Here is a 24050-nt window from a genome sequence, read left to right on the forward strand (position 1 = left end):
CCTAATTTTGTCCTGCCAGCCACTTTCTCCCAGGTCACAGGCAAAACCCTCTTTTAATCCTCTCACACCCCTAGGCTGAGTAACATCAGAGGCTTTAGCAGAGTTCTCCCCTCATGCACCTCAGTGGCTGACTCCAAAAATGAGAAGTTGAGTGGAATGTTAAGGGGAGAACTCTGTCGCAGCTTGTGCTATTGTTCATGTTAGGCGGGAAGAGGCTTTTGGTCTGTGTCTCAGCAGTATGGGAGTGAGTTGTCACAGTGAATACTGCTGGTCCTTCCTTCCTTCAATTCATTCATTCACCTTTCTACCCAGAAAATGGCCCTCAGGATGACTTTCAACCATAGATAAATAAAAATGTGATTAAAACAGTAATCAAACAAATACACTAAAAGCACAATTAAAAACACAAAAATAGCAGAATAAAAACAGCACCCAGCCCAACAGACACTTAAACACCAAAGGCCTGTTTAGTTCTTTGGGCTCCTGTTTAAAATTAGTCGCTGATCAGGGAACTAGAACTTGCATTGATTGATCCACCACTATGTATTTCTTAAAGCATACAGCCCTAAATGTAATTACCAGGTTTCTCTAGTAGGCAGGAAAAAGCTGAAGTCTGGTTCAGATAAAGCTCTGTTTTCAAATAGAGGTAAAACCAGCATAACCTACTGGTGTGAAGGACTTCTAAAGTTTACTGCTTCATGAATTTAAATGGTTTCTTCTGCATCCAGAACATACTGCTTTATTCACTCTTGTTCTTAATTCAGCTATGTTGCATTGTTGGCTATTAAGGAGTTGTGATTTAGTTAAGAGCTTTGCAAACAGGGGCATAGGTTCATTTTAGAGGATGGCATTAAGCTAAAAGCAAGAGATAATAATCTTGGATTTCCTGCTTGTTTTACAAATTGCCTATTCAAAAGCTAGAAGTAGAATAAAATTGGTTGGTGTTCATATAACAGCAGCTCTTCTTTGTCTTGGAACTTACAGATGGGTGACCAACGAAGACAGCCTTGCTCCACAAGATCCCTCTTTCTTCTGTGATGTCTGTTTCCAAATGCTTCATTATGATGTAGATGGCAACAAATTGGGAGAGTTCCTTGCCTACCCTTATGTTGATCCAGGGATTTTCAATTAGGCTTTATTAAGAAAGATTTCCCGCTGTATCTGCTTCAGTAACTGCAGGAACATGTAGCATCAAATCACACAGTTAAAAGTGGCCATACTATTTTTTCCAGTGTAGTCTGTGTGTGTGTGTGTGTATGTGTGTGTGTTTGGTTCTTGTTCCTTGATCTTGCCAAATATTCAGATGGTGAAGGCACCAAGAAGTACAGACCACAAGTATGAAAGTTACATGTTGTTGTGTACTTGTGAGGTGGGTTTCATTTTTAATGTGATCTTGGCCAGCATGATTAGGAGCTTTTCCTTCCATTACAATTATCTAGAACCTTAATTTCAAAGGTTAATGAAAGCTGAATTACTTTCCCTTACAATGGTGTCAGATTTTGAAAGGGTGCCAGAAACTCGCTTTCAGTCTGCCCCCATTGCATATTTACTGCTAAGGCAGCTCCTACCTCCACCCCACCTGCCAGAAGGCCATTTTGTTTACCTAGCTGCCAGAATACAGGCCTTTTCTCTAGGTCCTCAAGAATGTCTAAGAGGAGGAAAACATAATATTAGGGAGCCTCTGAAGTGACAAAATGATTCTCCTCACTGTCTGCTAGGCATGCCTGGAACAATGGACCTTATTCCTCTGTGCAGTGCTGATTGTTTGGAGAACAAGTCTAAGGGCAACATCTCTTTCAGGAGGGGATCCAGTTCTGGGTTTGATAAAAGCCAGTTGTTTTCCTCTCTGGGAGAGATTAGGCATCTTTAAGTAGAACATATTGCACTAAACATGCTGCTCCCTGTATTTAATTTTGTTTTTTGACGTAATTCTTTTTTCTGCATTTCTCCTCCTGTAAATGTGTCTCGTGTGTGTGTGTGTGTGTGTGTGTGTGTGTAAATATATGTGGATTTATAGTTTCAGATGTCCCTTTAGTTGTTTTTATTGTACTGATAGTTTGATCCATTTAAATATAAATGGGTCCACGCTATACCTAATGTTTGGATTATTTTCTTTACATTCAGTATCATGGCTTAACATAATTGTTTCATACTAGTGAGATGTAGCCAAAGATGTGGCTGTTTGTTTTCTTCTAAATAATTATATGGAATTAAAACTTTTCCTGACACTTGGCCTCACTGCTTCCCTGGTCCATTCTGTCCATTCCTTCCTAGTTTCCTTTATACCATCCCATTCAGTCCTCATATGCTCAGGAATTACAAGTCCTTTCTCCAAACCCATTTCTCATTTGCTTTTCCTTCCCTAAGCTCCTTGTCCCCTCCACACCCCTTTTTCTTCTACATTCCCCAACTATCCTTACTGACCTTCAGCCTGCTCAGTCAATTCCTTAATCCATCCATGTAACTGCTCCACCTGCCCCCCCAGGCTTCTTCCTAAAAGGCTGTCTTAGATGCCTGTTTCTTCTCCCTCCTCTTAATATGCCCTTAGCACGTTTCCTGTCTCTAAATGTATGAGGTTTCTCCCAGCCAACTTGACTTTTCAGTTCCCTCACAGAAGCTGTAAATGGAACAAGATTTGATAAAACTCTGGGAATGTCCACATATTTGACAGACAGAGGGACAAGTGTTTAGATTTTATTGTAGTTTCCTTCTCTCTGCTGCCTAACATCTATCGCTTAAAGGTTGGCAATAGAGCAGAAAGCTATCATTTCCCCTTCATACTATCCTTTAGAATACTGGATCTTCTCTTCCCTTGTCCCTGTCAAATACTGTTGGAGGGAATTCAAATGGGGGAGTGGAGAATACGATGGTCAACTCAGGTCCTCTCTTCCATGGTGCAGATTTTTGAAGATAGTGCTGTTAAATCGCTTTGTCAAGATGCAATTGATGAGAATTCAGACATTGTTATTTTATTTAACTGTTTTGCAGTTCTTTAGACCTCACTTAGCTACTGCTAAAACCTATCAAGGAAACAAGGTCAAGATCATCTGCCTGCTTTGACCAGGAGCGTAACGCTGCTAGAAATTCTTTAATGTCCCTCTCCAGAGAGATGGCCCCCATTTAGTTTATAATGTACAGCAACACTCCCGCTATAAAGCACTTCTGAAAAGTAAAAGAACATGCAGAATACTTGTGGCAACAATTAGCTTTGGCATTTAAAAAAGGAAGGAGGATCTATTCTGGGATTTGGTGTCCAGTGTTTTAGGAAAAGACAGATCCTTGATGGGTGCCCAGATTCTAGCAAAGGATTGGATGATGCATTTCAGTAAGATTTTTGGATGTACATATAGGAAAGGACAGAGCTGTCTACCCCACTGAATTGGAGGATTTGCCTCAATGGCCTCCAGTCTTTATTCATGAGTTGAGAGAGCTTATAACATCTGTTTCATCTGGGAAGGCACCAGGAGAAGATATGGTACTGCCTGAATTATATAAGAATTATGCTGACTGGTGGGCCCCTTTATTGTTGAGACTGTGTCATGTTCCTTGTGAGATTGTGGCACCTTCCTTCATCCTCCCCCTTTGCAATCAACACTACAAGATACCAGGCTTCAGGCTCACTACTTTATTGGTTAGTGACCAGGTTCTTTACAAATGCAAGTTCTAGGAAATTCTCAGGCTACAAAGGAAACAGCTACTCCACACAATTACAAATACCAATAGAGGAGCCAAAGTGGAAATTAGAGAAGTTGCTAGCAGTTTGAACAAGAACTTCCCGGCCAGACTAGCTTAGAGGGGATGCCCCTCCCTTACAGTTGCTCCCTCCTATGTAGGCTTTCATGCATAGCCAACCTGGAGGAGCGTCTGAGCTCCGCCTCTGACTTTTCCTGCTTCGCTCTGTGACGGACCCTAGCATCTCTCAAGTCACTCTCCTCCCGAGACCTGGATTCTCATGGAGGAGGAAAGGGAGGGCCCTGTGTGCTGAGTAATCTGTGTGCCAAGGTTGTGAGAAGAAGGCCTTGCCATATCTGAGCTCACGGGGGGGGGGGGGGCTCCCTGTGTTCTGGCTGCTCCCATTCTGAAACTGAGCTGCTAGCTATCTCCACATGCTCAGATTCACTCCTGACAGATGGTTCCTGCATATAAATAGAATGGGAATTTTCTCTACTGGCTGAGTGCAATGTATTATTTTCCCTATATTTAAAAGGGCTGACAGACAAGATCCTGGAAATTACTGCCAAAAAGCCTTTTAGATACAGATCTTTTTCACATTACATGACAGTCCACTGTGGCTTAATTTACCCATGGGGGCTGTTGCATTGTCCTGAGTGCCTGCAGGTGCCATTTTTGCATGGCACCCATGGGCACCTGGCTTGTCATATGAACCCAAGCGGTAGGGGAAGTTTGAGGATTAAGACAACTTTCAAATAACCCATGCCTTGCTTTAGGATTATTTGAGGGTTGTCTAACCCTCAAAAAGCCCCTGCTGCCTGGGTTTGCATGACATGGCAAGCCAGGCACCATGCAAAAATGGCACCTGTGGGTGCCCAGCATGACAGAACAGATTGCAGGTAAATTACGCCATAGTGAGCTGTCATCATGTGAATCAGGTCATAGACTCTGAAGTTGTATGGAAAATATTCTATAAATTTGAAGTCTGGGAAGAATGGAACAACATTTATCCTATCCTGAACAAGCTGATTTTAGAAGAGGGCTAAGCGCTACCGATCACTATTTGATTTCAGTATCTTGGAAGGAAAACGGGGGGTCCTCCAAAGCAGCCTTTGTAGATTTGACTGCTGCTTTTGATTCTATGGACGGATACAGGCTATGGTATAAATTGGCTAGTACAAATATAGATAAGTGCTTCTTGATTTTGCTCCAAGAGCTCCACACAGACATTACAGCAAGAATAAGAGTAGGAACCTCAGATTCTTTGACTGAACCTATTTTGAATAACCAAGGGGTTAACTGGGCTGGCTGGTGGCCCTCTTTATTTTTAAGTTGCAAAAAAATGATTTACTGGGTCAGAATTTTTCTGTTCCTCAGTTGGTACCTGCAAGATTTCTGTTCTCTTACACACTGATGATATGGTGTTAGTATCCTTAACCCATGTAGGATTGAAAAGACTTTTATCAAGGTTTAGTGAGTATTGTGTTGAAGAAAAACTATGAATAAATTATTCTAAAACCAAAGTTATGGTCTTTGGGAAGAGACCTCAGAAATGTTGATGGTCAATTAGTGGCCAGAAGGTAGAGTAATGAAAATAATTTAAATATCTTTGGTATAGAATCATAGAATAAATAGTAGGGCTGTAAGGGGCCTACAAGGCCATCGAGTCCAACCCCCTGCTCAGTGCAGGAACCCGAGTCAGAGCATCCCTGAGAGATGGCTGTCCAGCCTCGTCTTGAATGCCTCCAGCGTGGGAGAACCCACTACCTCCCTAGGTAATTGGTTCCATTGTCATATTGCTCTAACAGTCAGGAAGCTTTTCCTGATGTTCAGCCGGAATCTGGCTTCCTGTAACTTGAGCCCATTCATCGTGTCCTGCACTCTGGGATGATCGAGAAGTGATCCTGGCCTTCCTCTCTGTGACAACCTTTCAAGTACTTGAAGAGTGCTATCATATCTCCCCTCAGTCTTCTCTTCTCCAGGCTAAACATGTCCAGTTCTTTCAGTCTCTCTTCATAGGACTTTGTTTCCAGTCCCCTGATCATCTTTGTTGCCCTCCTCTGAACCCTCTCCAGTTTGTCTGCATCCTTCTTAAAGTGCAGTGCCCAGAACTGGACACAGTACCCCAGATGAGGCCTAACCAGTGCTGAGTAGAGGGGAACTAGCACTTCCTGGGATTTGGAAGCTATGCTTCTATTAACACAGCTCAAAAGAGCATTTGCCTTTTTTTGCAGCCACATCACATTGTTGGCTCATATTCAGCTTGTGATCTACCACAATTCCAAAATGTTTCTCACTTGTAGTGTTGTTGAGCCACGTATCCCCCATCATGTAACTGTGCATTTGGTTTCTTTTTCCTAGGTGCAGAACTTGGCATTTATCCCTATTAAATTTCATTCTGTTGTTTTCTGCCCAGCGCTTCAGTCTATCCAGATCACTTTGAATTTTGTTTCTGTCTTCCAAAGTATTAGCTATCCTGCCCAATTTTGTGTCATCTGCAAATTTGATCAGCATTCCCTGCACCTCCTCTTCCAAGTCATTAATAAAAATGTTGAAGAGCACTGGGCCCAGGACTGAGCCCTGCGGTTCCCCGCTCGTTACCTCTCCCCAGTTTGAGAAGATCCCCTTGATAAGCACTCTTTGAGTCCGATTCTGTAGCCAACTGTGGATCCACGGGATCGTTGTTTCATCTAGCCCACTTTGAGCTAGTTTGCTCATCAGGATAACATGGGGCACTGTGTCGAAAGCTTGCTGAAGTCGAGGTATATTATGTCTACACCATTCCCACAGACCACAAGGGAGGTTACTTGATCAAAAAATGAGATCAGATTTGTCTGGCAGGATTTGTTCTTGACAAATCCATGTTGGCTTTGAGTAATCACTGCACTGTTTTCAAGGTGCTTACAGACTGATTGCTTTATAATCTGCTCCAGAATTTTCCCAGGGATTGATGTCAGACTGACTGGTCTGTAGTTCCCAGGTTCCTCCTTTTTGAAGACAGGGACAACATTAGCGCTCCTCCAGTCATCTGGCACGTCACCCATCCTCCATGATTGCTCAAAGAGAATAGACAGTGGTTCTGAGAGTTCTTCTGCCAGTTCCTTTATTACTCTAGGATGCAGTTCATCTGGCCCTGGAGATTTGAACTCATTCAAAGTAATTAGGTGTTCCTTGTCCATATGCCTATAGATCTCCAGCTGCAATGCTGCCCCTTCAGCCTGTACTGTCCCTTTGCCAGGGTGGTCATAGACCCTCTTTTGGGAGAAGACTGAGCCAAAGTAGGAATTGAGAACTTCTGCCTTTTTGTCATCTGTTATCATTTTGCCATCCTTATTTAATAGCTGAACCACCATCTCTTTCCTCTGTCTTTTACTATGCAGTAAAATAGATCTATCCTAAGGGGAATCAACCCTGACTGCTCATTGGAAGGACAGATAGTGAAGCTGAAGCTCAAATATTTTGGCCACCTAACGTGAAGAGAAAACTCACTGGAAAAGACCCTGATGCTGGGAAAGATTGAAGGCAAAAGGAGAAGGGGACGGCAGAGGATGAGATAGCTAGATAGCATCACCGATGCAATGAATATGAACTTGAGCACACTCCGGGAGAGAGCGGAGGACAGGAAGGCCTGGCGTGCTATCGTTCATGGCGTCATGAAGAGTCGGACACGACTTAACGACTGAACAACAACAACAAAATAGATCTAACAGCATCTATTTGTTAGTAAAAATTTTCTATGCAGTAAAACAGATCTAACAGGTACTTTTTAGGGAGACACTCTTTTGGAATGCTCAAATAGGTGCTGTTAGATCTATGGCTCTGTGTACAGTGAGTGCCATTTTGAAGTTCTGTTATTGAAAGGGGGCTTTCTGATTGATCCACTGTTAACATTTTTTCAAGGTAAAGCTATTGCCCAAATATTATATGGTGTTTTAGTACAGGCCTAGGATGATTTTCAAGTTGCCAAATTGGAAACAATTCAAAATTCCTTTTGGGGGGAAAATATTGGCATTACCTTCAGGCATGCCAGCGGCTTTAGTCCAGGTATAAGTGGGTTCCCCTCAGAGCTTGAGGACACTATAGAATTCTTAATCGCTTGAGAAATTTGAAAAATTCATGTGACAAGTTTTTATCTAAGTTATATTTTATCAGCCTTCAGCCATAGATCTTTAATTATCTTCTTTTATCATACTCAGTTTCTGAGGACCTCTTTGTTTCACTTTCTGAGGGACAGCTGTGGAACTTAATTTAGGATTAAACATTATGTTGCATCATTTTACCATCTACATTTTTGAAGTGTTATGGAATTCACATTTCACAGCCTCATATCTGGTAGATCTGACCTTTCTGAGACAAACTAGCTTTCACAAGTTTACATTTTCAAACCATTTTGAGAGCAGTATTCAATCGCAGACACCATCAGATCCTTATAACCAATGAACAGGTATTTGTGGATCCCCAGAAACTGAAGTTCTGATACACTATCTATGGGTGTGTCCCTTATATGCATTACCACATTAAAAATTTATTGGGAATATAATATATGTTACCTGCTATCTGATCAAGATAGTCAAATGACCCAGCAGGTTGTGCTTTTTGCCTTAACGGCTTCAAAAATTCATGCTAAAGTGTAACTGCTGTCACAGTTAACTGTAAACATGATTCTTTGGTGTGAAGGCCTAAATATCTTTTAGTTCAGATTTATTGTGCTTTTTTATTTGTTTAATTACGCCAGTGTTTTATTCCTGTCATATATTTTGTAACTTTGTGTAGATTTTATTAATGGCCTTTGGCTTCCAAATAAATGACATAACAGAAGTTCTGCTGTTTGTCAGCAGTCTAGAAATGAGCTTTCCTGTTCATTAGTTAGAATGCCTGTAAACATTCCATGATGACATAGCATTTCAACTAATAGCTACAAGGGCGTGGGGCCATTGATACTTGATGATCCTTAAATAGCTAATAAAAGTGAATATATCTAGAATGCATTATAAATGAATTGTCCAATGGAATGTTAAAGTCAGAAGAGTGATTGTAGCTATTATTTCCCTTACCAAAAGGGCAAGGGCAACAGTATCAATATCTTAAGGAAACAAAGATTAATAACTTGCTCAATTGAGATAGCCACCAAACGGATCAATTTGAAGTGGCCTCCCATATGCAGCAGACCATTATTATGGAAGAATCAATGATTAGAACACTAGAACCCACTTGTCTTCTTCACTATGAACTATTGGGCAACAAAAAGTCAGAACAACAATCTCAAAGCGTGTGTTTTAGATCGGCATCCCCAACCTTTTTGGACCGGTGGTCACATTTGGGAATTGGAGAAACTTCTGTGGGCACCGTCACAAAATGACTCCTCCAGAGGATGCACCTAGTCACATAATGGCTGCCATCGGGACCTTGCTAGTCAAAAGTGACTACAGTGCTGAGGGGAAGAGAAATAGTGAGGCTGGAGGGTGGGAGAGAGGGGGAAATAGTAAGCCAAAGGGGTAGAGAGGAGAGAAAGTAAAAGGCTAGAGGCTGGGAGATCCAGAAACAGCAAGGTAAAGAGGTGGGAGAGAACTAGTGAGGTTACAGGCTGGGAAGGTGTGGGAAACAGCAAGGCAAAAGGGTAGAGTTAAAGACATCAGAGGAGGGAATAGCAAGGCTAGAGGCTGGAAGGGAGGGGGAACTAGCAAGTCAAAGGGGTAGAGGGCAAAAACCTGTTCTAACATTTTCCAAGTTTTTTATTTAATACATTTTTTTTGAAGGGGGCAGGGAGTGGAAAGCTTTGTGGGCACTGTTGGTGGTTCCTGCAGGCGCCATATTGGGGGCTCCCTGTTTTAGATTATTACAAGGTGTATATAGAGCATTGACAGTAAAGACAAATGTGTGAAGCACCTTCAAGGTTAACCAAAAGGATGCAAAGACAATAGATATTAAAAATTCTGTTAACTGTCATCCCACAAGCAAAGATACTGGATTGAATTATAGCATGCTTTAATGTCTATGAAGGAGAGCCTGTGGAAATGTATATGGGTTGTTACTCTAGAAATTGCTACTCAAAATGGAAGCGTGAACGGTGTAAGCCTGTTCTGCTTGGCTTGTCAGGTTGCATGCTAAAATCAGGTAAGAGAGAAAGATGGAAACGGCCTGTTTCTTTATGGAAGCTTTCCATTTTTGAAATCATGACATTAAAATGCTGAGCAGAATCATACCTAAGGGCAGGACAGGTGCATGTTACTGAAATTGTATGTTATGCTAGTCCTGTAGCATCCCAAATAGTGACCTTCATTGTTCAATATTGGAGTTTACACAATGAACAATAAATTACAGGAAAAACATTACTTCCTTAATTCCATGAGTCCCAGGAGCTGCTGCAGGACAGCTGGGTCTGTTTTTAGTTAAGCTTTTTCTTTTGAATGACTCCTCAGAGTCAAACCCAGTATTGGACCCAGCTGTCAAGTTCTAATTAGATTTCTCTCACACCAGCTGGGTATTTGTGTTTTGGCTACTTGTTTAATGCTATTAGCATTTAAGTGGTCAAAAAGTCAAAGCCCATGTAAGAGAGAAAAGGACACTATTGTTTTCAGACTGGTACATTATCAGAAACAGTCTCTCAATTTTAGTTTTGTCTATATAATTATGACAGCAATGGCTGTTCATAATCATGGCTCAGTGTCCTCTGTGCTTAAAAGATATATAAAAAGGTGTCCCCAACCAGTCGTGTCCGACTCTAGGGTGCGGTGCTCATCCCCGTTTCTAAGCCGAAGAGCCAGCGCTGTCCGAAGATGCTTCCGTGGTCATGTGGCCGGCATGACTGAACACCGAGGTGCACGGAACGCTGTTACCTTTCCCGCCGAGGCGGTACCTATTTATCTACTTGCAATTTCTTGCTTTCGAACTGCTAGGTTGGCAGAAGCTGGGACTGAAGACGGGAGCTCACTCCGTCACGCAGCACTCGGGTCTCGAACTGCTGACCTGCCGACTTTCCAGTCTGCAATTCAGCGTCTTAACCACTAAGCCACCGCGGCCCTTAAAAGATATATATATATATATAAATTTTGCACCAAGGTAATTCAGACCTGTATGAAGTAGAGATGTAAAGTTTCCAGAAATCTTGAAGCCATGGGGACAAAGGCTATTTTTGGGGTGGCGGGCAATTGAAATTTTTGGAAAAACTGAAATATATGCCATGCTTACTTTAAAAACCCTAAAATATTTTACTGTTTTAACAATATAAATAATTTATAACAGGGGTAGGGAACACCCCACGCCCAACATTAAGTGTGGCCATTGCGGTTGTTTGTTTTGTTGCTGTCACAACAATGTCATCAGTGGTTTTATTACATTTGGTTTTAATTTGGCAATCCTTCCAATTTTTTAAAAGCCTTTAAGGGCATGATCCTATGCAGGTTTAGAGAGAAGAAAGTCCTGCAACTCCCATCATTCCCCAGCCAGCATAGCTGGGAGTTTTAGGACTTTTTTTCTGTCTAAACCTGCATAGCATTGCACCCTTAAAGGCTTTAACATTTCTTCCCTTACTGTGAATGTCTAAATCTTCACTTGCTGACACAAATGTAGGGGTAGGCATTTGCAGAGACAGTTGGTGGGCAGGAAGGAGAGTTTAGCCCCTCTTGCACATGCTGATTCTCTTCTGCAGGTGTTCCCACCACTGCCTGTTCATTCCACAGCCAGCTTCTTTTATTTCAGAATGTGATTATGGGGGAGGGGGTGGAGTTGAGATTGACCTGACCTTTCCACCAGTTCTTTGCATTAGTGTTAAGAAACGTGGGGAAAGGTAGCTTCATTATTCTACATATTATGTGCTCAAAGAATGGAGGTGCCCATTAATGGAGCTTCTCTATATAGTATAATATGTGGAGTAGTATGACCTTAAGGGCGCAATCCTATGCATGTTTAGACAGAAGAAAGTCCTACAACTCCCAGCATAGCTGGCTGGGGAATGCTGGGAGTTGTAGGACTTTCTTCTGTCTAAACGTGCATAGGATTGTGCCCTAAGAGGCTTATGCTTAGAGTTTCTGCACCAGCATGAATGAGGTAGAAATATTTTCTAGACATCACTGATGGAGCAAACACACTAGCCCTATCTTAAGTGTTCTTCTGCACATATGCATCCATAAGGGAGAGAAATCAGGTAGCTGTAACAATGTAAGAAATAGAGGACAGGAGAAAGGGAAGATTCTTGCCATTAATTTTCTGAATCTTCTGGAGGCATTCCAAGACATTCAGGGTTAGCCCCTCCCACTGATTGACAGGCAGGCTCCAATCCAAATCTTATTCAGGCAGAGGGATTATCCTGCCTTCTCAGAGTGGACTGAAAAAGCTGATGGCCTCCCCAACCTTGGAACTCCAAACCAGGAGAATAACATAATAGAACAAAGAAAACAAAAAACAAGTGCAAAGGCCCCAGCTATAATCTCATGAAAATGAGAATGCATTATACAAAAAAGGACAGGAAGGAACTGACCTGAGACATCTTATCTCCCACCCTCACATGTATGGTGAAGATAGAATCACCTCCTGATAAGGCTGCCTAAACTGCTACAGAGGACTGGAAAGGAATCTGGCTGATAGAACAGAAGCTGTGCGGAGAAGCCTTGTGGCCTTAGAATTGCCTCACCTGTCTAAAATGCACTCTGGTAGCTTTAACAACCAAATGGAATTAAAAGTGGTCCAGCACACAAGAGGCTATGCAGGCTCACCGATGATAATGTGGTATTAACTGTACAAAATCCACACTTGAAAGCAATATGGAGCCCCCTACTTTTTTGTCAATAGGGCATGGAACCCAACTAATACCTTACTAGGAATGATGAGCACTAGGTTGCCTGTAGAAAACAAGACCAAGTGCGATGCTTGACTTATGCAAACATATACGTAGGTTACTGTGCATTCCCTGTAGACACTGGTGAATGAATAGGGAGGCATGGCAGCATCTTGTATTAATAGCAACAACTTCCACAGGTACCTCTGAATTATCTGTGGAGCCTCTGGACTTAAACAACAGAGTACATGATCCCATGAGATCTGCAGAATCTAGAGAGTTCTCTTGCTGAAGAGCCCAAGAATCTTTTCCTCCCTGAACCAATGACCCAAGCAGGGCTGAGTACCTTGTCTGCAAGTCTCCTGCCAAGGGACCTGTTTGAAAAGAGCACCTGGCTCTCCAGCCATGTTCCCCACTAAGCTCTACTGGCTGATGATTAACGTTAATGTTGGGGATGAACAGAAAACATCTTCTCTTATCTAGGGAATAGAATAAGAATGTGCTTCTTGTCCTTGATTCTATTACAACATCTTCAAAGAATTTCCAAAAAGATTATCTGCCAAAGAAAAAAGTTGATCATACCTGCTGCCAGGATGCAGACAGACTAAACTTGTATCTACAGTCACAGGCAGAGGCCATCGCTAACTTGCCTAAACCTTACAGTGGATTAGGTTCTGCTGAGGCACAAATCCCAGGAATTTCTTAGGCCAAAAACTTGAAATCCTGATAGAAAAATTAATGGTGGAGGCTGAGTTTTATCCACACCTTTGGAACCAGAATATAGGAACAAGACCATCCATTAGGGGAACCTTTGAACTCCTCAGGGTGTCATGAAGAATTCCCATTTATTTCAAAATTGTAACCATCTAAAGTAGCTAACAGCCTCTACTGCTGTTGGCCCTTGGAAACTTGCCCCTGGCCTCTCAGGCCTTGGCGGGGCGGGGCGGGGCGGGGGGGGAGGGGGAGGCATCTTCTTAAAAGAACTGCTCCTATTATAGTGGCTTCAGAGGAAAAAAGGCAGGGAATTCTCAGCTAGGAGGGAACTCCCTTGTCTTGGCCCCAATAGCCCACTATCCCTTCTGTTTCTGGGGAGGAGTATGTATAAAACTCTCCACAGAAAAATGGGCTCTGGAATTTAGTTTCCTCACTATAGCTCACCCCTGCATGTTTCTGAGGGAGGGGTGTCTAAAAGTATCCTCAGAAATAACTACTGGAACTCCATGTGTTACTCACTAGAGTTTGCCACCCCTTCTGTTTCTGACAGAGACATCTGGCATTGTTAACCTCTTAATGTACTACAGCCCCCTCTGTCTTGGACTGATTTGTTTTTTTTTTGGGGGGGGGGCTCCTTATTAGTCCCAAACTTTGTGAAAACACTGTGAGGGGGAACTGGAGGAAGTCCCTTAAAACTATGGCAGTGCCTTTTCTTTTTTGCTGGGCCTCTGTCAGGGTAGAAACTGAGCCAATAGAGCCCCAGAGCAGTTCTGATTCTGAGGAGGAACAGCAATCCCTGGGAGAGGAGCTCGCTCATCTCTCACAAGCACAGCAGCTGGCAGATTCCTCCTGCCAGCATTCCTGGGATAGATAGTGACCCTGGCAGTGAGAGAGCGCTGGAGGGGGGCTTGCTGGACGCTTGGCGCAGATGCAGGGAGCGATGACAGATGGAGGGCACGGAAAGGAGGCGTAGTGCTCGTTTGGTGCGCAAACAATGGTAGCGTCCCAAGGCCCCAAGGGAAAGAGGGAGGATCTCTCCCTAGCCCATAAGTTCAGGGTCTTCCCGTGATCCTCCTTCAAACGGGGACCAACTGCCTTACCTGGAGCTTAGGCTACTCTGCTATCTTTCCCCAGTGCAGTTCCTTGCTTAGTCGCTAGTGATTAGTATCTGAAAGAGTCATGAATGAATAAAGCCTTGGAAAGAATCCTTGTCATCCGTGTCCTGAGTTGGCTATTGGAGGGGACTGCAAGAGGTAGCTAGAGGTAGCTAGGGTGCTCCTGACAGCCTCTCAGTTCCTTCCAAATGCAACTCCATACCCTTAATTTCCTGTGCCACAATGTGTTTGCGATGAATAGTGAAGGGCTGCAGATAAGACTCCCTCATTGTACCCTTCAGTAGGTCTGCTGATTGCTGTGGGACAGCATTGGAGGAGTATTATAATACTGCCCCCTCTCTCTTGCCCCTAGATTCAGGTGCTTTCACTATGTGGACAGCTGATGGCACACAAACCAGCCTCACATGGTCCTGGGTAGGGGCAGGATCAGGGGTCCCCAACTTTTTTGGACCCATGGACATGTTTGGGCATTTGAAAAACTGCTTTGGGCACCACCACAAAATAGATCCCAAGAGTGAGTGAGTCACATATTGGTTGCTGTGGGGGCCTGGCTAGGTGGGAGGAGAGAAATAGCAAGGCTAGAGGCTTGGAGGAGGGAAATGGAGTTACTTCCTGGCCTGCCCAAACTTCTTCTATCCACACAGATGTTTCCCATTTGTTCACTCTCTCCACTCCCAGCCTTTAGCCTATTTCTCTCTCCCAACCCCTTCCCTCGCTATTTCTTCCTTCCCCTTGACTAGCCTTCCTCCCTTCCTAGCCTTGCTCTCCCCCTCACCTTTTTATCTTGCTGTTTCTCTCCCCCTCACCTCTCTACTTTGTTAGTTCTCCCTTCATCCTAGCCTCACTCCCCACTTGCCTTGCTTTCTCTTCCTGCCTGTTGACCAGGAACTGGCGCTCTAGTTTTTCAATTAATTTTTTTAAGGGGGCAGGGAGCGAAGAGCTGTGTAGGTGCTATTGAAGATATGGTGCCTTTGGGCACATTAGGAACTGCTGGACTACAGACTAACACGGTAGGGGCAGTAATGGAGTGAGACCTATGTTCCTGTTCCCTGATGGGGGAGTGAGGGACTGCTCCTTGTGGTGTTCTAGGCCCAACTATCCTGCTTCAACCCAGGTAGCGAGAGTGGGGTAGCAACAGTCCCGGCACTTTTCGTATCACAATGATGGGAAGGCCACTAGCTCAGCTACTACCCTGTTAGGGAGAGCAAGGGCAGGACTCCAAGCCTCAAGTGCTGCTCATGACAAATGACAGTAGGGAGAGATTTGGGCCTGTCCGGAATTTGCAGGGCTTTGGGCCTACCAGCTCAGGTAGGATGGTACAGGTCTCAATGTCCACTCTGGTGGCAGCCTCAGACAGCACAGTTAGCTGGTGAGGGGATGCCCTTCCTCACACACACACAGAATCACTGCAGCACCTAAGGCAGCTCCCTCTAATGAAGCCCAATCCCAGTCCCTAACTGAAAAACCCTGGAGGGTTGTTTGGACTGGACCTTGCTTGTCAACCATTGGGAGGGGTGAATCCCAAATGCCTTGGAATGCTCTCCAGAAGATGCAGGAGAAAGGTAAAAGCAAATGCATATAGAGCACAGGAAAGGGCTGGAACCTTACCTTCATTCCTGAAAAACTAATGTGCTTCAAGTTACACAAACCTTCACTAGCCTATATATTCTACATAAATCCAGATTCCATGGTTCCATTACCAACAGCTTGGAGAGCTATTCAGATAGGGATAAAACCTGACTAGTCTTGATGGCTATGTGCTACCTCCAGTACCAGAGGCGGTGTGTCTATGTACACCGGTTGCTGGGGAACATGGGCGGGAGGGTGCTGCTGCACTTGTGTCCTCCTTGTGGGATCCCGATCAACAGCTGATTGGCCACTGTGTGAACAGGATGCTGGACTAGATGGACCCTTGGTCTGATTCAGAATGGCTCTTATGTCCCTCATCCAGATTCTGCAGTCATTTGTTCATGGATCTTCAATATATACCTCAGAGTGGGGTTGTGATATTTCTGCCATTTTATTTTATGAGGAGTAGCCTCCTCAAATTTAAAACTCTGGGCATGAACTCCCAGCATGCCACTTCACCACCTCCTTAACAGTTCCCCCCCCCTGTTAGAGACCCCGCTTTTCACTTGTGTGCTTTACCAGAGCTCCACTCCACAGTTGCATGGGCTCTTGGATGATGGTTTCCTGTTGTAGGCTGGAGTGCCAGCTCTTACCAAGCTGAAGATGACCACCACCCAAACCCAGGTGCATCTCCTTAGATTTCTGCATTAAGTGAATAGCTCCCATTTACTCCTAAATAGAAATAAAGAAGTGCATTTAAGGACAATTTTCAATAGACAACCTGGCCACCACTGATACACACCCCTGCTCCAAAGCATACAAAGTTGTATTCACCATACCAGAGGACTCTACAATACAGGTCCCCTTTCCACACCCACCTCTTCTATCCAGGGTATTTTTAAAGCTTTAATAATAACTTTGAATGGATACCATAGGACCAAAAATGCAGTGTATTCTGACACATACAGAGATGTCTTATAAGGTAATGGTGCCACCTGCTGTCTCAAGAAGCAATATTAGAGTATCTAGTTATAGGAGGTGAGAGGGGTGGGACAATAGAACAGAATGCATTTTTTCAACATACAGACATGTATAATCTACCCCACTCTTTCTAAACAGGTTGTGGGTCTAAGAAGTTAGGCGGCAGAACACTTGCCAGTCTCACCCAGATCTGGATCTACATAGATCAACCTTCTGCCCACCACTGGCTAAGGCATCCATCTATGGAGGAAGAATTGAATGATGTATATATACATATAGAATTTCCATTGTTAGAGTGGCAAATACAGGTGGTGATTCTTTTGGAATTGTCAGCTCCAAACTGCAAAAGTCTTTTTAAAAAACAAACGAACTAAGTATATCACAAGTATATGTTCTCTGGAATATCCTGCATGGTATTGCCTCTTTGGTAATGAGCATGCCCTACAATATAGAACAACAACCCTAAGGGGCAATGAGGACCAGAAAGCGATTGGATATGGGGGCTAAATTTCACATACTGATTGGGCTGCAAACTTTTGTTGATTTCTGGACTGCAAGGAGGTCAAATCAGTCAATCCTAAAGGAAATCAACCCTGAGTGCTCATTGGAAGGACAGATACTGAAACTGAAGCTCAAATATTTTGGCCACCTAATGCGAAGAGAAAACTCTGTGGAAAAGACCCTGATGCTGGGAAAGACTGAAGGCAAAAGGAGAAGGGGACGACAGAGGATGAGATGGCTAGATAGCATCACTGATGCAATGAATATGAACTTGAGCACACTCCGGGAGAGAGCGCAGGACAGGAAGGCGTGGTGTGCTATGGTCCATGGGGTCACGAAGAGTCGGACACGACTGAACGACTGAACAACAACAAAATTCTAAACAATCTTAATAAAAAAAACACTGTTTCCTATTCCTTACATTCATTTTTACAGTTAGTTCTACTGGTCCTGAGAAACAGCATGGACAATCCCAATACTACATAATGGTTTTAGGCAAAGTTCTGTAGACAAAACCAGTGAATGAGTGGCTGCATTCGCAAATTAATGTTAACTCATGGCTTATGTTTATCATGGTTTGTTGCTTTAGCCTTGCGTTACCTTGCAGATGAGCAAAACACCCGTGGCTTGTTTGCCCGATTTCTGGTTTCTTTCCTGCCAATTTTGCCAGCATTTGGAACAGGTTCAGTTTCAGGGCAGACAGCAGCACAAACAGGCCAGGGGTATGCCACGTTTCTGGATTCAAACATTAGGACAAGCCATAGTTTAAAGAAGCCAGACTTTGTAAGCCAACACAAACCATGCCTTTTATTTGTGGTTTGTAGGGATGGGTTCAAACACAATGACAAGCCAGATTTCAATCAACTTTACCATGGCTCAGTGTTATGTGAGAACCAGGACCAGTGTGTCTGTAAGCTTCCTTTGACATACGGTTTTTATGAAGGATGGGGAGCCAGTTAAATAGGCCAATTAGCCTCTAAGTGAACAAGCCCTTTCATGCTGTATTAATTGGAACATTTCCAGTTAATATACAGATACATTTTTTCTACATAAACTTTAATTTTTTAAAAAACAAATTGTTTCAAGACAGTGTTTTGTGACCAATGTGCATCAATAATTCCAATGGAAACACTTGAGTTTCCTTAGTATGATATCAATAATACCAAAAGCATACCACAGAAAGTCAGAGCATATTAAGTTGGCACAATTATCTTCCAAGAACAAAACTAGCTTTTTTTTTCTTTTTTTTTTTTATAAAGGACTGACTGAATATACTCATATGTAACATTTTAGCTGCTACAAAATACTTTCAGCTTCTTACAAAACACAGCAAATAGACACTTTGGCAAACAACAACTTTGAAAACTATGCATAGACAACAGAAAGAAAACAGATTTGTACAAGTAGAGCGGGTTTGGCAATTCTAAAAGAAAAAGTTACTTTTGCTGTCATTAACCAAAAGTTGAACATACAGTAGTCAGGTAAGCATACTACAGTACTAATCCTGAAACATACAAACACTTTTCAGTCTCTAAAATGACTTGGTTTTTACATTTGAACTAAGTATTGCTTGTTAATACTGGGCCAAATGCTATCAGGATGTTTAAATACTTTAAAAACAAAAGGTTAACGGGGGATTCTTCACAATCCCCACAAAATTGTACACATTAAAATACTATGCTTATAAAATTTAAAACTTTCAGCAATCTAGTTCTCAAATGTTTCTAGTTCTCTTCCCTTATAAGTCCTCTTTAATATGTACTTTACAAATATTTAGGCTGCATTCATTCATTTTCAGAGGTGGAGCCCTTCGTCTTCTCTTGTTCTCTTCCATCACCAGATATCCTAGAGGAAAAACAGAGTGCCAATGTATTCTAAACATATTTTAGGTACAATTTTCTGGGTATATTTTTTATTCCTCTGTGTATCTAAGGTATCGTGTGAACAAACAATACACCCACAATTCCTTGTGGATGAAGTCTTATTTGGGGTGGGATGGAATCAAACAGCCCAGGATTATGGTGCATGAGGCAGAAAATCCAAATGCATCCTGTAGTCCCCCCTCTTCCCCATGACAATAAAATTTGCAGCCCGGGTACAGTACCCCAGGATCTGCCATCTCACTATGCTAAATTGTAGAGTGAGTACAGGTTGGATTGATATGATCCATTGGTATGAGGAAGAGAAGAGGTGGCTATTACTGCCAGTATTTTAGGTCAGTGTTTCCCAAACTTCTGGCACCTGAAGCACATGTTTTGTCTGAATTAAAATTGGAGAGACATTTTCCTCTAAATGTTTAGTGTGCATAGGAGTAAAATAAGTGGTCTCAAAAAAGGAGGCCACCTTCTGTATTTCTGCATGAGTCACTATTCCAGGCATGTCTCCTCTGAGGGCAGATAATTCTGCTGCATCTATGTATCAGGCATGATTGTATAATGCAGGTATAGCCAGTGCAGAGACATGGCATAATTACCCTCCACCACCAGAGACTGTCAAGAGCAGTGAATCCTGAACAGATGCAGTGGATGTCCTCTTCTGTAGGTGGGAAAAATATGACTCCACTTAGTTTTATCTTGGCACACAGCAGTTCTCTGGTGGCACTCTGTTTGGAAATTGTGAATAGTCTTTTCAAGATGGTATGTAGTCACCAATGTTAGGTTTAAAAGCTAGCCATTTGATAAAAATTGTCATGGAAAATAGCTAAACATTTCAGATGAAAGGATACCAGGGCTTATTAAAGCACACAGCTAAACCAACCTATGACTATTGTGCACAGCCACAGGACAGCATGTAAACAAAGTTGGAGTATAAGAATATTGAAAATAATATAGAACACCAAACAATTCTTTATTATTTCTTTTAAGACCAGAAACTACCCTTACTTTTTCTTACTGCCAGCATCAAGCTTCTCTCTCTTTTCTTCAGTGTTCTCCCCATTATGTTGTGACTGGTTTGCATCTTGAGCATCAGAAGCACCATTCACTATCTTTGCGCCTTTAAAGTTAAAAAGATAAAGCAAAATGTTGTTCTGACTTAGTCTGGTTAATCTGGAGCAGACATTTTCTTCAAATCCCCCTTTAGCCCCTAGAATCGCCTCCCACAGGGTTCTGGAAAGTCCCCCCAACCTTCCAGAACATGAAAGGTGGCACTAGGCTCTAATGACTAGCGGATGCAGGTGGAAATCAGGAGAAAATCATGGCCTTGCCTTCTCCAAGCACCAGTGGCACTCTGCTGAGCACAAGTCTGCGGCCAACACATTATTTATAACAGGAGTGGGAAAGATAGCTTCCAAAACTGTGGAGTTTTGAACACAGCAAAATCCTTAAGATTTTACGTTTCCTCAAATTTAAAGACATAGTACTGATCTAGCCATCTAAAGTGAACCATGACTAAGTAATGACATGGTTCGGATGATTATATTTCAGTGTAAGTTAAGATATGCACAAACATTTGCCCACATGCTCTGTCCTCATGCTGCTCCTTCCCTCCTCCCTTCTTGGTATGCTGTGATAGCAAGGAAGTCTTTAGTTAACTAGTTTCCTGTTTCAACTAGACTGGGGATTTATGGTTACAGAATCAGAACAAGCCAAAATCAAACCAATTTTAAGACTGGGTTCAGATATCACAATAACCTACAATGGGTTAATTAAGCAATGGGGGATTAATTAACCCCTTGTGGGTTATTGTGTCCTCTGGTGGGAGTTTTTTTTTAACCCACGATGGCTTATTTGGCCAAAATAACCCACTCTGATAACTCATGGTGTACAGAGTGGGTTATTTAACCCATCGTGGGTTATCACGTTGTCTGGTGGTCACTGTGGGTTATTTTGGCCAGCTAAAAAGCTGTGTGAGAAGTGGTTAGAAACATGTTAAAGCGACTAAGCCAGCAGTGTAAGGGTGGGGGAGAGGAGATGAGCAGGATTGGGACCAAACCTCATAGTCAGCCTCCTCTACCCAGGGGGCACCTGATGCATCATCAAAACCCAGGGGCCTGACACTGACAACAGAGAAATCCCAGGTGCACCAAAAAGGGTGAGATGCCTATAATACCTTGGGGGTTTCCAGGACTGGGACCAAACCTCATAGACAGCTTCCCCTACTCAGGAGGCACTGGATACATCATCAAAACCCAGGGTCCCAGCAGCAGTGAAAATCCAAGGTGGCTAGAAAACTTTGGGGGTTTGCAGGATCCAGACAAAACTTCATACACAGCCTCCCCCAGTCAGGAGGCACCCGATCCACCATCAGAACTCAGTGTGATCACTCACCTAGCAGCAGAAATCTCAAATGCAGCAAAAAGGAGTGTGTGGTTATAAAACCTTGGGGGTTTGCAGGATTGGGATGAAACTCCACACACAGCCTCTCTTAGTCCAGAAACACCTGATCCACTATCAGAACTGAGTGCAATTACCCCAAGGGAGCAAAAACCCCAAGTGCAGCGAAAAGGGGGTGGCGGCTAGAAAACCTTGGGGGTTTGCAGGATCAAGACAGAACTTCATACACAGCCTCCCCCAGTCAGGAGGCACCCGATCCACCATCAGAACCCAGCACCCTGACACCAGTGAAAATCCAAGGTGGTATAAAACCTTGGAGATTTTCAGGATCAGGACCACGCTCCATAGAGATGTAACGCTCATTTGCTAAAGTGAAATTCTCCACATTAGCCATTGCTGGCAAAGAGGCTTTTATGTCTTCCCAATACTGTAGTTGCAGTATTCATGCAATTGGGTGAATTTGCAATTGCGATACTGGAAAGACGTTAAAAGCCTCTTTGCCAGCTATGGGGAGAATTTTGGTTTAGTGAATGAGCGCTACATCTCTATGAAGCTTGGTGAAGCAGTGCCAACTGCTTGGGTGGGAGGACTGCAGCAGGACAGGGGGCAGGGTGGAGGCGAGTCGAATTATACACAGTAGCATAATAAGTTACTCACATTAGTTTATTAGTCTGGTCATGTGGCGGGGCATCATGTTCTATTTAAAAAAATAAGCTACTGTGAGTAGCTTATTAAGCCACCATGGGTCATCACGACATCTAAACACAGCCAAACCGTGTGGTTTAAGACCCTGGCTTGGTCCAAATCTAGTAACCATAGTATCCTGGCTCAGATGAAACAGGAAAGTATGGTTATGTAATCCTAGGCCCATCAACTGTGTCCTGCACCCAGGCAAAAAAACTCCACACACTTCTGAACCAAGCTTCTAATTTTGATATGGAAAATTAACTTGTTGAAATTTGATGAATGTTCCCATTAAGCTGGTGCTTCAAAATACAAGTGTTTAACTTGTATGTAGAAGCATACTGTGGCAGAATTTCAGTATAAAAGGAGACAATGAAATATTTCATATCAAATTTAGAGTTCTAAACCATATCTAAACTGGAAAATAGTATATAGAGGAACTGATGTACTATAGTTACTTGTTTGGGATGATGAGTTTAAACATTTCTTGTGAACTACACATACCTGTTTGCTCTCTGTCTTTTTCAGCTTTCTTGTTTGGTCCTTTCTTCCACTGTTCTTTGGTTTTATTTGCTTCCTCATGCTGTTTTTGCTCAGCTAGTGATTTATTCAACACTTGTGAAAGAACAGAATCCCCTTCACCAACGAGAAACATGGTCTTGAATTTGTTGTAGAGCATAGTGGACTTTTCCATGATAACCTGGCTGACCTTGAACTTTCGTATCTGAAGAGACGTTTGGGGGGAAAGGTGCATTTATATATCTGATTATAATACAGAGGTGCTCAAAGCCATCTAATATTTACTGAAAACAATCCATTTATTACATGTAATAGTTTGCCATTTATTGCACTGCATTCCAGTTTTATTAATAAGCAAGTTTTTAATTTGAAATTGCACAAAAGGTGCAAGTGAAATACAAACTAAGCTTCTACATTTCTTTATGAGCATTACCAATCTTACTTTCTTGAGGGTTGAAATCATCTCTGCGTGCTTCTGCGCTTGCTGCATTGTTACTTGAAGTGAAGCAAGTTCATCCAAAGCTTCAATGCATCTGTTTACATCCTAATGTAATAAAACCCAACATTTTATTTTCTCAGGAAAAAAACACGACCGCTACAAACAATTTTGCACAAAACATTTTATGCTTCATACACACATACTAGACTTCAACATAATTTTTACAATTGATTTTTCATGTAACTCAGTAGGTGGACTTTTATTTATCTGGGTGCACTGAAATACTTTACCATAACGTTCTGCATCTTCACACTAAAATTCATCCAAAATGTACAGCTAAGCCATCTTTCTGGACTCAATCCAGCAAAAGTTAAGCACTTTAACTATTTAGGTCTTCTCTTTCAAATATGGTGACTTTATCAGTCATGGTGAGGAAGATGTATCCACATCACTCTGCCCTTGTGAATAGTTATGTACCCATGCAAATTGCAGGCCAACCTGCCTTTGGAAGTTTTTGAAAATCAAGACCTCCAAAGCTGGGTGAGTGGATGGATTAAAACTAGGTTAGTCTTTAGATGTGCAGAAGGAAAGAAGTTCTTTCTTAAACATAAAAATCTATAATTAACAGAGCTATTCTGTGGTCTCTGGGACCATAGGATAGTTCAGATTCCTTCACCCAAGCCTGTAGACACTGCTACAACCTTGGGAGGGGGAATCCAACCCCCCAGCAACTACTGCAGAAAGAACTATGCCAACTGCTTTCCAATGATCTTGTAGAGGTCAAAACAGGTTGTTGTAGTGGGTGGGGA

General features: G+C 42.7%; 2 protein-coding genes across 15 annotated transcripts in view; one reads left to right on the plus strand and one right to left on the minus strand.

Moving 5' to 3' along the window:
* Positions 1 to 9009, plus strand: part of SNAPC3 (small nuclear RNA activating complex polypeptide 3) — a 33522-nt gene extending 24513 nt beyond the window's left edge. For all 6 annotated transcript variants that reach the window (XM_084834541.1, XM_084834542.1, XM_084834536.1 and 3 more), the window contains one exon: positions 985 to 9009. In XM_084834541.1, coding sequence (XP_084690667.1) covers positions 985 to 1132 — 148 coding nt within the window. In that variant the 3' untranslated portion in view covers positions 1133 to 9009. The remainder of the gene's footprint in view (positions 1 to 984) is intronic.
* A 9521-nt stretch (positions 9010 to 18530) lies between these two features.
* Positions 18531 to 24050, minus strand: part of PSIP1 (PC4 and SRSF1 interacting protein 1) — a 36917-nt gene continuing 31397 nt past the window's right edge. For 5 of the 9 annotated variants that reach the window (XM_084834556.1, XM_084834559.1, XM_084834558.1 and 2 more), the window contains 4 exons: positions 23236 to 23346; positions 22788 to 23007; positions 20208 to 20319; positions 18531 to 19170 (listed from right to left, as the gene is read on the minus strand). In XM_084834556.1, the coding sequence (XP_084690682.1) occupies positions 19110 to 19170; positions 20208 to 20319; positions 22788 to 23007; positions 23236 to 23346 (504 nt within the window). In that variant the 3' untranslated portion in view covers positions 18531 to 19109. The remainder of the gene's footprint in view (positions 19171 to 20207; positions 20320 to 22787; positions 23008 to 23235; positions 23347 to 24050) is intronic. The other 4 variants (XM_084834557.1, XM_084834562.1, XM_084834563.1 and 1 more) reach the window with 1 other exon arrangement.

This window comes from Heloderma suspectum, chromosome 2 (assembly GCF_057233095.1).
Source record: "Heloderma suspectum isolate Gila_16-S chromosome 2, 16-S_ref, whole genome shotgun sequence".
Classification (NCBI taxonomy): Eukaryota; Metazoa; Chordata; class Lepidosauria; order Squamata; family Helodermatidae; genus Heloderma; species Heloderma suspectum.